At 48.2% G+C, this 16,654-nt stretch overlaps 4 protein-coding genes across 4 annotated transcripts; 2 read left to right on the forward strand and 2 right to left on the reverse strand.

Annotated features, from left to right (window-relative positions):
- Positions 1-1,625: 1,625 nt before the first annotated feature.
- On the forward strand, positions 1,626-4,294 carry RhiXN_08508 (Tyrosine kinase family catalytic domain protein; the record flags this gene model as incomplete). Its single annotated transcript, XM_043328324.1, has 13 exons — positions 1,626-2,018; positions 2,076-2,360; positions 2,420-2,660; positions 2,716-2,897; positions 2,944-3,153; positions 3,209-3,395; positions 3,447-3,494; positions 3,545-3,565; positions 3,611-3,735; positions 3,796-3,861; positions 3,920-3,928; positions 3,984-4,184; positions 4,238-4,294. The coding sequence occupies 13 exons, from the start codon at positions 1,626-1,628 to the stop codon at positions 4,292-4,294; spliced, it is 2,025 nt and encodes a 674-aa protein (XP_043183709.1).
- Positions 4,295-5,525: 1,231 nt separating this feature from the next.
- On the forward strand, positions 5,526-6,925 carry RhiXN_08509 (uncharacterized protein; the record flags this gene model as incomplete). The annotated part of the gene is made up of 3 exons (XM_043328325.1): positions 5,526-6,191; positions 6,249-6,284; positions 6,359-6,925. The coding sequence occupies 3 exons, from the start codon at positions 5,526-5,528 to the stop codon at positions 6,923-6,925; spliced, it is 1,269 nt and encodes a 422-aa protein (XP_043183710.1).
- Positions 6,926-7,152: 227 nt separating this feature from the next.
- Positions 7,153-9,794, reverse strand: RhiXN_08510 (Fungal specific transcription factor domain; the record flags this gene model as incomplete). The annotated part of the gene is made up of 14 exons (XM_043328326.1): positions 7,153-7,283; positions 7,341-7,572; positions 7,635-7,760; positions 7,817-7,910; positions 7,961-8,097; positions 8,151-8,433; positions 8,499-8,697; positions 8,749-8,827; positions 8,881-8,899; positions 8,956-9,067; positions 9,142-9,365; positions 9,419-9,553; positions 9,616-9,694; positions 9,758-9,794. The coding sequence occupies 14 exons, from the start codon at positions 9,792-9,794 to the stop codon at positions 7,153-7,155; spliced, it is 1,887 nt and encodes a 628-aa protein (XP_043183711.1).
- Positions 9,795-11,447: 1,653 nt separating this feature from the next.
- On the reverse strand, positions 11,448-14,056 carry RhiXN_08511 (Multicopper oxidase; the record flags this gene model as incomplete). The annotated part of the gene is made up of 16 exons (XM_043328327.1): positions 11,448-11,521; positions 11,582-11,696; positions 11,747-12,054; positions 12,135-12,267; positions 12,317-12,555; positions 12,608-12,665; positions 12,723-12,830; positions 12,886-12,930; positions 12,986-12,989; positions 13,039-13,126; positions 13,179-13,267; positions 13,321-13,466; positions 13,520-13,536; positions 13,593-13,708; positions 13,763-13,920; positions 13,976-14,056. The coding sequence occupies 16 exons, from the start codon at positions 14,054-14,056 to the stop codon at positions 11,448-11,450; spliced, it is 1,779 nt and encodes a 592-aa protein (XP_043183712.1).
- Positions 14,057-16,654: the final 2,598 nt, after the last annotated feature.

Here is a 16,654-nt window from a genome sequence, read left to right on the forward strand (position 1 = left end):
CCTGCCTCGATACGGTTTACAGCACCATAGTACCAGGCCCGCCCACTCTGGCAACCTCTTTTCACGAGACTCGAGACACCACGGCTTACGACATCTAATCATTCAACCCTTTTATGTTCGATTTATATACAGCACTACCCCCCAATCTTGTCCAACACGTATAGTAACTCCCGAAACGGACATACCCTCGTATCCACTCGACCCCACTTCCCTATCTCGGCCTATGCAAGTACCCCCCCCCCAACGGCCCAGAGAAGACGAGCCGGTACCGCTTCCCATCGCACTGCCCATTACAACTGGTGTAAACTCGCGATTGCAACTGGGTAGATATGTAACTCGACTACCGCCTAGGGTCGACAAATAATCAAGGGACCGAGTGCGAATAAGTATCGATGAGCATTTCGAAACGGACGTTTGCAGTTGGGGGTGTGAAAGTGGGATAGTTGGTACCTTGTAGGACCAGATACAGATGGGGTCGGGAGGTTTTGTTTATTTGTTTTGTATGAAATGTCGAGCTGTATAGTTTGTGTTATTGGTTTATAATTAGCCATCCCAGTCCGTATCAAATATCTTGGAGAAAGCTGGAGATTGATCATTCAGAATCAACGCCTGCTGGCAGCTCTGAGCCAAGTTTTGTATTCAGCTATGAGTGGGCATGGCACTGCATACAAGCTAATAACATGGCATCGTGTCCGAGTGGCGATGAATCTAGTAATTGACCAAATTACGGCACACTCGATTTCAGCTACTGTACAGTTCCATCGATCGTATACGGAGCAGTCAAGATAATATGACTACTGGGGGTACTACTGGGGGTATATAAAGACTATTCCAAAAGTCCGATCACGAATACCCTCACGACGTTCCTGATCAATGAATGTTTTCGCTTCCCAAAGGGGACGGGCGCGCTAAAACGTCTTTCGTCAAGACCGCCACCAGTACCAGTACCACCGTATTTTCCTGACAGCTATAGTAACGACAAAAAGTGAAATGCTGGGCCTCAAGCTTTTTGGGAATCTCCCTGAGGAAGAGAGAGAACAGCAGAACGGGACCGTCTTCGTATAGTATTGACAACCCAAATCGAGCACAATGGATGTCTCATTTAATCGGTTCATTCGTTCTGTGATAATGCCAACTCCCCATGCTCAACTCACACAGGCTATACTAGTACAGTGTAGAGATTGGTCTATTGTAATGGAGATATGACAGAGTCAATAAGCGACCCAGAGGCCAAGGAGGCGTCTAAGCGCTGCGAAAGGATATCAGTGGATTGCCAATGTTTGATGTTCGTAGATCGCTGATACGTAAACGCTTAGTTCGGACCCCGCCGTACAACTGTCAGCCGCAGAGTATGATCATTGCGTTGCCCGTGGACTTTGTCGACTGATCAATTTAGCTATGGGCTATCTTGATGCGAACTGCGCCAATACTTTGTTGGCATACGCGAGCCGAAGTTCCTGGGGAAGATGAGGAGATTGCCCTCAGCCCGGCAACGTCGCCAGTAGTTCGAGATCGACTAGTGAGGTGATTGGGATCGGTTTATTTGCTGAGGGAATCCAGTAAGCATGTCTTGTTTTTCCCTCCTACATGGTTATCCATAGAAACCTCAAGCCCTACCAGGCGACATGGAAGAAACTATACTCCGACTCAACCTGTCCCATCCAGTCGAAGGAGTCCAGATTCCCACAGATGACCCGATTTTGAACCCCGGCCCACCTGGACCTGGACCATCGTTACGACGGCCCTCGCCGAATGGACCCATTCAACACAGGATCTATTCCAATGCAGAGCTGGAACCGGCGCATCCTGTGGAAAGAAGAAGCGCGCTCAACGGGGAGCGAGAGCAAAGGCGAGATAGAAATCTTGATACGCGACCGAACTATAGTGCGGTTAGCCCAGAGGAGGATGTGCGACAGCTGTTTGAGGAATGCGAGATTGCTCGAGACAATTGTCGAATACTGGCCGACTCACTTGTATACGCGACTCCTGATAGCATCGCGACTGACACGGTGATAAAGGTCTGAGTATGAAGATAGGTGCTTGGCCGTGGTCAACTGACACGGAGAGCTATACAGGAGTTCCGAGAGAAGTGCATGAAGTCGCAAGAGATCATTGGTGCACAATTTGGTTGGGTGACAGCCATTGCGGATCGTGCACGTTTGGAGCAGGTTGCTAAGAACGGGTCAGAAGATACGAATCCTACAACAGAGGAGCAGCTGTTACAGGCTCTTGTTATGGTCCATGGGGAGCTAAACGACGTTTTCAAGACATATGACGATCTTGAACGAATAGCCATCAGCGAGCGTGAAGAGGCCGAGGTACGAGCACGGAGCAAAGTTGAGCTTCGACTGGACCGAAGTGTGAGTACGAATATACCAGGAAGGAAGGAAAATCTAATGCCAGGTAGAAATACCGGCAGCTAGACGAAGACGACCATACAATTCCATCAGACAACCAAGGGGCATCTCTATCGCAAACACACACACCTACACCTGCTCATGGCCAATTCCCTCCTCCAGGCCACACACGACGTCCACTCCCTCAACTCCCTCAGACATCTCCATATGTTAACTCTCTATCCCCGCCACCCCCTACACCCTACATCCCTCAAGCTCCATCCCAGAACCGAACTCCCCCACCTAAATCAGGCAGTTTAATAAGTAAGCAATGATGGCCGGATGTACATGCAGAAGAGTAACTGGTTTGAACACTTAGAGAACGATCATAACGAGGGAACCATTGCACAATCTGCGGGAATATCTCATGCCACTTATGAAAGATCTCTTGCATCACAAGACACTATGGGAAGCGAGATATCAGTGAATACAATGGAGCCTCAAAACGATGGTTCGGCTCCAGCATTCGATTTCCATGAGATTTTAATCAGTAGGACAATGGTACGTTATAATATCGATGCGGGCCGTATTATGAACCATGTTACAGGACGTGAGGGAGGTTGTTTCACACTTGGTTGCCCACGGTTGTCAGGACCTTTCCGCTAGGCTTGATGAATCTTCGTTTGGCGAATACCCAGTCGCTCATGGTGGGTTCAGTGATATCTACCACGGTCGACTACTGGACAGTACACGGGTCGCGGTGAAGGCCTTGCGGGTTTCTGTCGATAGTATCACCAAGGAGCCCAAACACTTCAAAGTTTGCCTAATTCATCATTTCACGAAGATATACTAATTGAAACATAACCATGTAGCATGCGGCTCGAGAGCTTTATGCATGGAGTCAGTGCAACCACCCCAACGTCATCCCATTGCTTGGATTGGCAATCTTTCGGAATCGAATTGGGATGCTTTCCCCTTGGATGGGGCAGGGCAATCTGCCTCGCTACCTGCAGACAGTACCGGATGCAGACCGGCTTCATATGGTGCGGCCCTTGCGGGGTTGAATCTCTGAATCCTTTCTGGCTTTGGATTGAATTCGTCTCCTATTAGTGCATCCAAATCTGCGAAGCGCTATCATATCTGCATCAAATCCGTATTGTAAGCCGCTCTGCACGGAAGTACTTATGTAGGCTCATCGGATTGACTAGATTCATTGCGATCTGAAGGGGGTATGTAGATTATCCAACTATTGGTCTAAGTCTTACTACATATAGGCCAATGTGCTTGTCTCGGAAGAGGGACTCCCTTTCTGACAGACTTCGGCACCTCCTTGTTGGTAGATCGGACACTGGGCTTTACCCAGACAACCAGCGGCCCCGCCTTTTCCATACGATGGTCTGTGAGTGACGATAGATCACTTGACACGGATTCGCCTCATTATACGATCTATCGACTATAGCCAGCCGAAATCCTAGACGAAACTAGTCCCCATACAGAAATGTCTGATGTGTATGCGCTGGGCATGGTTTGTCCCGCATTTAGAGCACTAGAAAGTCTAATAATTTTGGCACCATGGGCTCTAGACTATATATGTATGTGGTGAAGTAGTTCTTACTTTGTATCTAATACTGACACCAAAGAACATAGGAAACAATCTCAGGGAAAATCCCATACCTCGGAAAGGGAGACTCGAACGTGATACGTCTAGTAACTGTGAGGCAAGAGCACCCTGAGCGCCCTGAATGCATGCGCGGTGGTGAAAATGAGGATAGTCTGTGGAATCTGCTCGTTCGTTGTTGGTCGTTTGAGCCTACCGCACGCCCGAGTGCGGCTGAAGTCACAACAATTGTGAGTAGATATTGCTACTGAGTCCAATATACTGAGCGCGCGCGCCACAATAGATGAAGACGATCTCTGGAGCCAGCTCCCGCTTGGAGGCCAACGGTAAAATTGAATAGAAAACAGGTATGCAATATATTGTCAATGTGTACAAGATTCCGCGCTCAGGTTTTCTGTTTGTAATTATTGGTGAATTTTGTGTAGCAGACGCAATATCGTCGTATACCATTGGCGTTGATAGTGCTCATTAGACTGTGTGTAATGTATATCACCCATATCACTTGAATGCTATTCCCTTTCTTGATATCTATCTACCGACGTACTGTCTTCCGTAACTGGATTTTCCGCCAAACTACGATTCAAACAGCCAAATTTAGCAACCACAAGAGAGACCAAGTTTGTATCTCTCACGGTATCTGATAGCTCGACTTATATATTTAATTCGTGTACCATACAGGGCCATATGCATCCAAGTCTATTATTTTTACCCAACACATATCCATCTTTCATCCCTACTTATATCCCCTCGACAACTAGAAGAGCAATAAACCGCCGACCCCGCATCGCACCGCACTGCCCTTGGGATTCATCGATCATCCGTAACATGTTGAGATTGAGTTTATTATCAGACATAAGGCTTAAATTGGAATTTCCAAACAAAGCGCGACCGCTTATATCTCGAATTTCAAGCCTTACAATGCAGTAGTAGGCCTTCGAAAGTTGACCAAAACGACATGGTTCTGCACCTAACTCAAGCTCTCAGAGGGGTGTGCGCGTGGATAGCTATAAGCAATTTGCAGTCTGACCCTCCTATCGAAACCATGGCAAAATAGAACCATAGTCCCAGTCCAACGATCTCCGGAACGGACGCCAATACATATATCTTCGGTCCAGGTTAGGTCAGCCACCCCATGTGACCACCGCCTTCTCTGCCTTCTCTTCAGTGCATCATCTAGAGGAGTTCGTTTTCGTCACCCTAGGCCTGATTTCTGTCGCCCACATGTGCCATGCGTCAACGGCGTCATATCATGAGGCCTATACGCCAATCGACCCCCACATACTGTATATCCCTCGTCCTGTAGCACTATCTGCATAATTCGAATTTGAGCTCCAACCCAACTTTGAATGTAACCAAACCGGGTCTAGTCAAGCCAGATGGAGAAGAGCAGGCCTGTTGTGACGTCTTCTTCCCAATGTCAAATCCAGGCTACCATATACCACTGGGTAATGGCACCAAGACAACTCTAAACCAATCGCAACCGCTTACCTCGTCTACCATACAAGCCCAGAATATAAATCAATTCCCTCCGTTGAGCGCAAACCAACTGGCCAACTACCACCTATACCAGCATGACATCTCCCACTGGAAGAACTCAAAGACTACACGACCTATTCAATAAACTTACTTCCCAAACCTCTCCCCAGTCCCCATCCAACCCCACCATAACAGATGGATACCATAAACTACCACTCACCACGCGCCTAATCGCATTCGACAACACCGCATTCTACCCACCGCATCAACCTACATGTGCGGCCTTCCCCTCGGCCATCTGCCCCTCGACCCAACCCAATGCAAACGCCATCCCGCCTAGACCGTCCGAATTCGACACGCATATCGCTGAATTCGTGATTGCGTACATGTCCAGTCGTTCAGGTGACGCCGGCATCTTGGACGACATCGTTGCCAATATTGTTTCGATACTCGGGATTGTGAAACGTAACGGACCGGAGGAAGAAAATGTCCGAAGCAGGGTGGCGATGTTTTTAGGATTCATGAAGGTCAATGAACGGGCGGTGTTGATGTCTCGAAGTTTGGAAGCAGCTATAGGAGAGCAGGTTGTCTTAGGCGGGCCGAGTTCCGGGAATGGGATCAGTTCAGATTTGAGATGGCTACGGGCCCCGAGGGGGACAAGGGAGATCGTTTGGAAGGTCTTGACCTCTTCCGAGGACCAAAGAGTATTCGAGGCGAGGACGTTTGTTCCAGCCGATAGTGGGTGGGTTGTTATTTCTGATGTGAGTCGGGTATATGCTTTGGCGTGTATGTGAACTTGATGGTCCCGGTTCCGAAAGGTGGACGATACGATCAAAGTATCCCAAGTGAATAATGTGAGTTGCCGTCCAGACTCGTCTCATCTCCTCCTCCCCCCCCCCCCCCCATTGATCAATAAATCCGTTCCCAGCGTATCGCTCTCCTCCGGAATACATTCGTCGCCGATCCCTCGGCTGTACCCGGCATGCCAGAACTGTACGCATCACTCAACACCCAACTAAACAACCCGTCATGGTTCTACCTCTCCGCCTCACCCTGGCAACTATACCCTTTTTTACACGACTTTCTCAACGCTCAAGGACGATTCCCGCGTGGCCAGCTCATCCTGCGCGACATGTCCCGCGGCGCGATGCCCGTCTATCTATCCGCGCTCACGATGGGCACACAAGCATATAAAGTAGACAGGCTCTCCAAAGTTCACGAGTGGCTACCTGAACCCGCTCGGCGGGTGGTCTTGATAGGTGATAGCACCCAAAAGGACCCTGAGTCGTACGGTGAGATCGCGCGCAAGTGGCCCAACTGGGTCGGTGCGATTTGGATCCGTGTCGTACAAGGTGTGGACGAACGCAAGGAAAAGGACCTCAACGATCCGAAGAGGTTCGCAAAAGCATTTGAAAAGGTCGATAGCCGGATATGGAAGACTTTTATTGATCCGAAAGAGCTGCAGGCTGCGGTCGCGGGATTAAAGACCAACTGATACCTGCGTAAATGATGTATATTCCTTTGTACTAGTATGTTGCATACAAGAGTGATTCCCAAACAAACGATAACCCACAGAGTATGTTTAGTGCTATTCCGAATCTAGAGAACTTTCCGTATGAATGAAGTGTGCATGTGAGGTATAGTGCATAGAAGATGTCTAATCGAACCCATAACTTGAACTTTTCATTACCGATACATTGGCTAGCTTCAAATGCTAGCGGTTTAGAGGTGGCCAGGAAGCTCTCGGTCAAGGTACTCCCACCACTCGGGAATCGTCCCGCACATGGCAGTCGCCAGAGACTCTCCAGGCGACAAGTTGAATCCCCCGCTGTACGTTGCGGAGCTCGGAGGGCCTGGATTAAACTTTAGTAATGCAGCACAATAAAATACAAATCATAAAATCCACTCACTCGGGGTTTGACGAGTCGTCCGAGACAGTCCACGAGACCCCGCGGCTGCAGTGTATTCGGGTATATGAGATGCAGCCCTCTCTAGGAAATCCGCCAACACACGCGGGAGGTGGTTCTCGATGGGGAGCGCAACGTGAGGAGACCGGTACCAGTCCACCAAACGCTTGACAAGCTCAGCGACTCGCCCACGCTCAGACGTATGAATGATATTCTGAAACTGAGGCCGGAGGAGCTATGTTACGGATTAGCCGTGAGCGGGTATTTACTCGTGAGCACGCGTGGTATAGACTTTACCTTGAGAAGGAAGGCGGCTGAAAATGCTGCGTATTCGAACCACGCATCGGGAGAACACTTGAAAAGCGGGAGCGGAGCCAAACGCTCAAGGAATCCATTGACCGAAGCCGACGCTGCCTCAAGGCACTGCCGGTTTGGATTGATCAGTCAAATCGATCGGTGAAAGCACGGACAAACATTACCATCATTGTAAAGTCGCCGCCCCAATAATCGCCTTGCTGAAGGGACCTTGTAAATCCAAACGAATAGACCACCATGCGCGCGTATTCGATCGTCCTGGAAGATGGTTACTAAGGATTTTTAATAGAGGTCCTGAATAAACTTACTGCCTAAGAATACCCTTGCGGAGCATGCCGCTTTGTTGATCTCTATCTTCAGCTCGGCGAGTAAAGTGATGGACTTCGTCACGGAGAGTCTGGATCGTGTTGTTAAAGCCCATTGTGAGCTCCATATAGTCCAGCGCCTGTTATTGACGTCAGCATATATGCACCCGCCCCCCGGATCAGGAACACCTACCCCATTGGAAGACTTAGCAAATTGCATAAACTCGTTGACGGCCTTGAATATCTTGTGCTCCAGCTCACTTTGAATGCTTTGTGCATCCGTGCCACGAATTTGCCCACTCGAGGGGCGAAGTGAAGGGAGCCTGCCGTGCTTGACAGAGCTCCAGCTATCGAGCAGTAGGCACGCGCGCCATGTACGAATATGATTGGCCAATTCCAAAGCCTCAGTTCGGTTCACGGGCGCTTGGCGAGAAGCAAGGTGAAGGTTGAGGTCGGTAGCCATCCGAAGCGCCATCCTGTAGGTGAACACGGTAAGTTACCGGTATATATGCCCATGATGGTGAGTCAAGTGGCGACATACCCAACAAACAGAGAGGTGCGGTCATCAGTGAATCGCTGGACGGGAGGGGGGTATGCAGCAACCAATAGCAATGCCTGAACCGTATCTGCGTCCTTCAGCCCGTCTACGAGTGCCGCAGAGGCTGAGAGCTTGGCTTGCTGAAGGAGTTGGGGGTACAGGTTGGGGCGAGTTGTATAGTCGCGGGATGCAATTGTCAAGACTGAAGTCCTGTTGTTAGCAAATAAGATTTCAGTGGAAGTATGTCACACACCAATGGTGAACAAAAGGGGGCATCGCTGGAGCAAAGTTCGTGGGCTGTGAATGGCCGGGTCGAGTAATCCGAGACCGTGCTGGAGAAAGCAGTGTGTAAGAGTACGCTCAAGCGCGATGAATACACACTTACATTCCAGTATTGCATGAAACTAGAATATCTCGAAAAATTAGCGGAAATCACCATAAAATAACTGTAAAAGCGTACCGTTCAAACAGCTCATTTGCCTCGCGGGGCCCGACGACCCCACTCAACAGGATGTCAGGTACATGCGCCCGTTCGTTAATCATTCCACGTAATACAAGGTTAGAGGATGGGCCTGGGGGTCAGTGATTCCCTGTCAGCTACGCGTGGCTCGGTAATACCAAGTGGGTATAAAACAAGATGGCTGACCTTCCTGCCAGTACTGTGCACCCTGTGGATCGGCACGCTGAGCAAACACAGCTCGCGCATCGTTGGTGTTGAGGTGGGTAGGTGGGAGGTTAGCTAGTTGATCAAGAACTTCTTGTACCTCCCAGTAAGGCTTGCTCGATACAGAGAGTCGTGTGTAGCGTTCTAAGACCTTATCGATATCTTCATTGACCTCCCGAAGATCATCTCTAATACTATCTTCAGAGCTACGCAAGGGATTTAGTGCATCGTGGTCGATGGTGATGAGCTCGGTACTCACATTCGATTCCTATCGGGGGGTGGGGCTTTTCGTGGTCGAGGTATGCATTGTATCTTTGACTTTCGGCAACGACGACAGGAGTTCGGCCCCTCATACACACAACGTCGCTTACGCTCATAGCAATAGGTACATGCGCTGCATAATATGTCAACTTCAATGATCATTGCTCTAAACATGAACGTGCTCCTGTAACGCACCTGGATGCAGAACCACTGGAAGTGCTGTTGGGAGAAGATGCTGACCCCGGTGGCGAGTGCCCAGGAGTGTAGGCCATACCTATACGGGGAGGATACATCGGTTAACAGGGTAAAACGCAGACACCAACGGGGCAAGACCTACCGCCAGAACCGCTTGAATAGTGAGGATTGTGCGCCATCTATGAGAGCAATGTAGAAAGTAGTTGAGAGTGTTGATGATGCTAAAGAGCTACTGCTTCAACATTTAAACTATTGGAAAGGCTTGGGCTCCCATTTCAGACACAACTTTTCGCGCATCACTAGGAAGATTCCCGGGTTCGTGAACGCAGAGCCCGCAAGAAAACACACTGTAGGACCCTCTTGATGCTGTCACTCTCACTGTCTGCCCCGCGCCCGTTGTTGACTCGCTCGCAGACGCATCAAAGACAAAGCTCTGGCTCCTCCAAATTCATGTCACGTGTGCCGGTGATTCGCCGGTGGTGCATCACTACTCGGCTATGCCCTGGCACTGCCGCGACAATGATGCAATATTCCGACAAAAGGAGCTTTAATTTCTCGAGGCATTGGGCTTACCGTCTCGCGGCTACTGAAAGGCACACGTGTTTCGACGTCCTGAGCGAGTCACAGAGCATATCTCGTCAGGTGTGATCAAAGCGATACGATTTGGGTTTACCACTAATGCTATCACTACCGGCGGGTTCTTGAAGATTTCACTGGCACATGGCGTCATCCCTAATGAAGATAGGTTTGTGTGCCCAGGATTTATTAAATAAGTTCTAAGCGGTACTTCTCTTCTACTTCCTTTAGCTTAGAAATGTAGTCATACCCTACATAGTATGGTCAATACACAATTCGTCTCGCATAGTGACTCCATAATGATCGCCAATGTGCTGCGCCAGGTTACTCGGTATGAACCATAGTTGCGCTGCTACTGGGTGATTGATGTACAAAAGTTTGTATCATAGTTGTCCGTTTGGGCTGGTCTATCCTGAGCGCTACGACGCCACCGGGCCGACCCTTATATTATTCAATTTTGGTACATATAATTTGACTGCGGCAATACTCAAATATGTTAGAAGTTGAACATACTGTCCAAATCCAGTCAATTGATGCCCAAATTAAATTACGCAGTCGCACCTGAATACAAACGAGCACGGCTATGTCTAGGGCCAGTAACTCCGCAACCTCCGGTTCCTCTAGGCGTTTTGTCCCAATAATATCATATATCGAGGCCCCAGCAAGGTTGATCCATGCTGACGATTAGCGCATATGTCCATCGATAACTTATCCGTTCAGCGTACTGCTCAACGTTCCGACAGGTTACTCGGATTTAGGGAGTTGTGTGCTCTTTTGGAGATTACACATTCACGAAATAGGAGCAAAGAGTGACCCGTAGCAACTTTGCTCCCACATCGTCGGCGCACTCTTCACATGGCCAAGCCTGCAGCACGGAACGGGTGTCGCCAGCCTCTGACTCCTTGCAACATGTGTTTCTTGGGTGCTTCTGTCTCAATTTTCTTTCGGGGAAGTGGGGTCATCTCAGGACCTAGCAGAGCCGAGCGCCCACTATCATGATGTAGTGAGCTGAAGTATCCACTCATTTTTAGCACCGCATTTAGCCTCCTCACGACCTAGATGTGGTTTTTGGCGTGTTGTACCGATTAGAATCCCATTTGCGGGCTGAGCTCAATGTGATCCACCTGCTCGAGATGAAAGATGATTCATTCATTATATCGAAGCATAAACCCATTAGAAGCATGGAAAAGGAAGAGAAAATGAAGCGAGCTGCGGCACATCCATCGTCTTGTTTAGGATACCCAAGCCTAAAGAACTCATGACTTGTTCTTGGTAAGGTAATAGCTCGGAACATAGTCGCCTGTGAGCTTCTCAGGGCCTTCCAGCAATGCTATATAAGACGGGGGTGAGCATTTATCCCCTCGGCCGCCCGAGATGACTTGAAACGTACCGATCACCATACCAGTTGCAAGGTGAGCATCAATGTGGCAGTGAAGAACGATTGGGCCAGGGTCAACAGCGCGGAAACGCACAGCTGCCCATGCCTGACCAGTCATAGCGACGGGCTAGAGCACATTTAGTCAAGAATGCTAAATAGTCTATGCGCAATACTCACAGTGACAAAGTCATCGCGAAGGGGTGGGTTCTTGAGGTTAATGCCCTTGTAGCCGGCATCCACAGCTTCCTTGACGGAGGCATATGGGAAAGGACCATCGCCTGAGCCGAGGAACCATGCCTTGACACCGTGCTTATGCATGGGGTGAGGAGGATGCATAGCAGGATTACCAGCCGTAACAGTAAAGATCAAATCAACGAGAGTGCCATTGGGATACGAGAAGTAGACCGTGGGGTCAAGAGAAGCAATTTGGCCTGGCTGGAAGAGAAGGGGAGTGAAGTCGTCCTTGGGCTCGTGCCACGAGTTTCCTATTGGTATGGAGAATGAGTTATCTCTGTGAAGCTGATAATAGAATTTGGCTTGCCGTTAAGCACCCATCCGAATTCACTGGAGCGAGTGACGTTCAAAGCAAGTGTAAGGTCGGAAGCGCCCTGAGGAGGGGGAGATGCAGGGAATGGCGACAGATTAGCCTGAACCAAATCGACACCACCGTTGATGATATTTCCAGCATAGTCGATGTACTGAACACAATCAGTCAACACGTTCTCCGATTAGTACATATGCACTCACTGGTTTCTTCGCTGCGGGAAGAGCATACTTCTCGACGACACCGGCACCGGTCTTTCCAGAGTTGACATAGGAAAGGATGGCATAGCCACTGATGAGTTGGGGAAGGACGACCGCAGCTGTGCGGATGACATAATCTCCAACTGGTTGATCAAGCTTGACAAAGAATTGGTAACGTTCGCCAATAGGAATGAGAATCGAGGTTGCAACTTGGACTTTGGTATAGTGACCGTCCGCGGCGACTAACAATGGGTGGTTAGTAGAGCTATGCAATCCGCCTGGCCTGTAACCCACAGAAGTACATCTTGTGCGAGTCGATGGAAACACGAAGATCCCAAAGGGCTCCGCTGTTCTGTAATACCGGTGCTATGTAAGTAGCTTAATCTCTGATTACACATGGCTCACTAACCAATAGGTTGAACGCAGCCCAGCCGTTAGACTTCTTGACGGTGAAGACTTCAAATGTGGTATTCGAATTGGTACAGTTATACCACATCGAGGGCTCAACCATCTCCGGCTACAAGTGGTAACATCTGTATGCTGCAGATATTACGAAGAGATGGAAAACTCACCCTGGACTCGGGGTAAGGGAACATGATCTTATTGCTGGGTTGAAGCTATCATGAAAAGTCAGTTTGAATCAAATATATATCTGAGCTAGATATAACATACGCATCTAAGAAGAACTTAGTTAATCAATTAAATTGCTTAAACGAGAAACATACCCTTTTTTGGTTAATGGCTTCTGCTCAGGAGCAGCGATCGCGTTAATCTCGGTCATGTTAGGGCATTTCACAGGTCCTTTGCCATTAGCTATATGCGGTGGTCAGATAAATGTGGGCTTAAGTGAAGTACGTTTACCCACTGAGTAGATTATCAATGCAAAGTTGTTCAACATCGGTACGCTCCCATTCGGCCATCCAGTGCTCCGATGTATAATGTTTGTAATCAAAGCTACCCAAGGTCAAGTATCAGCAGCTGAGACTGCATCTAAACATCCAACATACACATTAAGGAGGAAGGCGTTCATTTCAGCGTCCCTCAGCTTCTTCAGGGTGGAAGTGCTATTAGAGATTTGGTTGAAGGGTTTGGGCTTATTGGGGTTAGGACGAATGTATAACGTTCCCTTCAAGCCATCGTCGAGTTGCATTTTCTGTTGATACGTAGTTAGTAATTTTGCCTTTGAGAAAAGATCTCGTTCCCTACGTAATGGGAGTGGTACCCTTTGAAGATACGACAGTCAGTTACCAAAGAAACCCTATTAATTAAACGCACTCACAATGGAAACCAGCTTGTTTGAGAGTAAAATTATAAACGAAATCTCCTCCTGGAGGAATTGGCCATTGGGTCATCCCAGGCACACCATCCGACCAGGGGGTTCCAACTTGTTCAAGGCTTAAAACCACGGGTCGGTAAAAATGAATGTTCAACTGGTATGTTTATACTCACCCGTGCCAGTGAATAGTAACGGGCTCATGGCCATTGTTGAGGACTTTGACGGAAACATCGTCGCCCTCATCCCAGACCAAGTGAGGTCCTGGAGTCTGGCCGTTAATGAGCCACGCTTCACGAGTTGTGCCATCGGCATTGTTAGTGCCATAAGTGAGCTGTAAAATGCCAACGCGTTCAGATGCGCGTAGGTATGATAAGCGACAGGCTTACATTGAGCGTATGTAGGCGGAGCGCGGCTTGAGCTACAGGTAGGATGGCCCCCAAAAAGAGAGGGACATTTCGAAGTTGCATTTCAACAAATCAATACGGTGGATGAAGTGTTGGTGAAGGAGTGAGACCACCTGGAGATACTGGAATAGGGAGTTCACTATCGTGATTTTATACGATATTTTTTCTACGAGCAAAGTCATCGCACTTGGTGCGGCGTCGTTGCGAGTCAGTAACGCAGTCTACTGGAGGCACTGGTTTAGTAACCTCTTACCATACATGGTCATGACGCGACCGCGACTCTGCTGCCCCGTGATGCATTTACTGGGCACTACCCACGATCGGCTTTTGTGTCCCGATGTCTGCCTTAGTGCGGTTAATTGTAATCAAAATTGCCAACATTCGCTAGAGGGCCATCCATTGATAGCCTGGGCCCGTCCTTCCAACCGAGACGACAAATCGGGTATATTTTCTCTATTCTACAATACAGGTCATTACCCAATAAATTTTCACATTCTCAGGTGAGTTCTAATACAATTGGTCAAACAATTATCCGGTACTTGCCAAATTCATACTGTTACCGTTCACGTTAAGCACACCTAAGATCCACCAATTTTAATACTAATTGAACAAACCCCTAAGAATGATGGTCCCAGAATCGATGTCTCCGGTAATGAAAAAAAAACAGCGGGGAAAAATGAGTTTCTGGGGCATCAATGTAAGAGTGCAAGTAGATCAGTGTAACATCAAACGAACCTTGGGAACATCAAAGGCGCTTATTCCGCCTAACCTTTTCCAAATTCACTCGGCGCTTGCATCCCTGACCGACTCTTCAGCTCCCTCATTACTCGTCATTTTCGTCAAGCCCGTGATAATCTCAACTTGATATACTTGATCTTATACTCTCTATCTTTTAAATAAATTGCAGATTTTTTTCATTGGTCTCCCGGGCTCCAGGTCAATGTGCAGCGATTGGCCAACAGACTTTCACTGGGCCAGTGGGTGGTTTCTATATGTCTGGAAGCTGTGATGACGCATTGATTCCTCGGTGCCCACATACTCCTGGGTGCATCGGAATAATCCAGCTCTCGAGATCAAAAAGCGCGCGAAATGAGCGCAGCAAGAGGCCATCTGACCCTCACGTGCACCATTATTGGGGTATTTTATTCCCCGGCATGAGGTTTCTTGAACCAGTTCATAACTAAATCCGAATTGCTCGCACTGACTAAGAGGGTCACAGCCCATATAGTGCAAACTGTCCATAGCTGAATGTAGCAAATAATGCGTACGTCCCTAACTTGATGTGGCGGCTCATTGAGAACTTACTTACTTAACGGTATGTACCACTGTAGTGAATATTCCATATTCGTCGGTGGCAACTACTGTCCAAGCGAGATGAATAGTTCAATTTGTGTAACTTTTCATTAACGCCGGTATACGAGGAACATGTATGAACTAGCTGAGCTCGCAGTTGCCTAAATTCACGAGATACATGTACACAATGTCCTGGACGCCCAATGTGCGCGTACACTGAAACGCGAGGTGGGTATACGACCATCAATCAGACAACTGGATGGGGTTACTGATACATGATGTTCAGGCACTCTCGACGTCGCTCAATACACCGCCACATAGAAGCTTAACCGACTTGATGGACTTCGAGTTTGCCGCCGGCTTCTTGGATGATTCCCATGTGTGGAGCCCAGTCGTAGCTCAGGTAACATATTCATCAATTGGATTTAATTACTGAGTTCTCTTGCAGCTAGTTTCTCGATCCATACAATCTTGTGGATATTTCAGATTTCAGGTCGCGCGCGCCATGAATGAGTGGCGGCGTGCGAGCAACCCCGGTTTAATTATTCTTAAGGTTAGGCCCTTGTCCTTGAACTGAGATCTCTCACGCGTAAATACACTCTATTATGATCAGATGATCGTGAATTTAATAAAATATTTATGATATTCAACTTGGGTGACGACACGATGAACCAATGGTCGGCCGCTACTACGGTAGGTCCAATGCGTATGAAAACTCCGAGTTCAGGCTTTATGCTAAAGTCAGCAGAAAGTAAAATGCTTTTTCCTCTCACAGGAATACTATCCCTTATTCATTTGCCAAGAGTTGCATCTACACGGGTACTCAGGTCAAAGTACTAGTGGCAGCATCCCTGAACGTCTGAGCTTTGAGTGGCGTGGAATGGTTGTACACATGAGTACAGCAGTTCACGGGCTTATGGGCGTGAAACGAGCCTGTCTTGGATGCACCTCAATAGAACATTGGTGGTAATCGCGCAGAGTATCATCACGTTTGCGCGACAATACATTCCCGTAGCTGTAGTATTAGTGCCAATCCAGAAAACAATTGTTCGTCAAGTCATCTCGATTGCGTAGTTTTCAACGAGCTGTCGTACCTATAGCATCACATAGTCTCATGACGAAGATTATCAGTTAAGACCATCAGATGCGTGGTGCTTCTCGTATTTCTCGCTAAGCAGTGACATATTAAACATCACTTATTTTGAATTAACTTGATGCAGATTCGATATCTCATTCATGGAAATTGAAGTGGCACAGACTTGCAATGTGACAAGCACGAGGCCGAATCCTTTGATCTTCTTTTGATATCTATAGTAGTGTAGCGTGATCAGAGCCTTAGCCATGTCTAAACAGGGTAGCATAGAGCCT

This window comes from Rhizoctonia solani, chromosome 10 (genome assembly GCF_016906535.1).
Source record: "Rhizoctonia solani chromosome 10, complete sequence".
Lineage (NCBI taxonomy): Eukaryota > Fungi > Basidiomycota > Agaricomycetes > Cantharellales > Ceratobasidiaceae > Rhizoctonia > Rhizoctonia solani.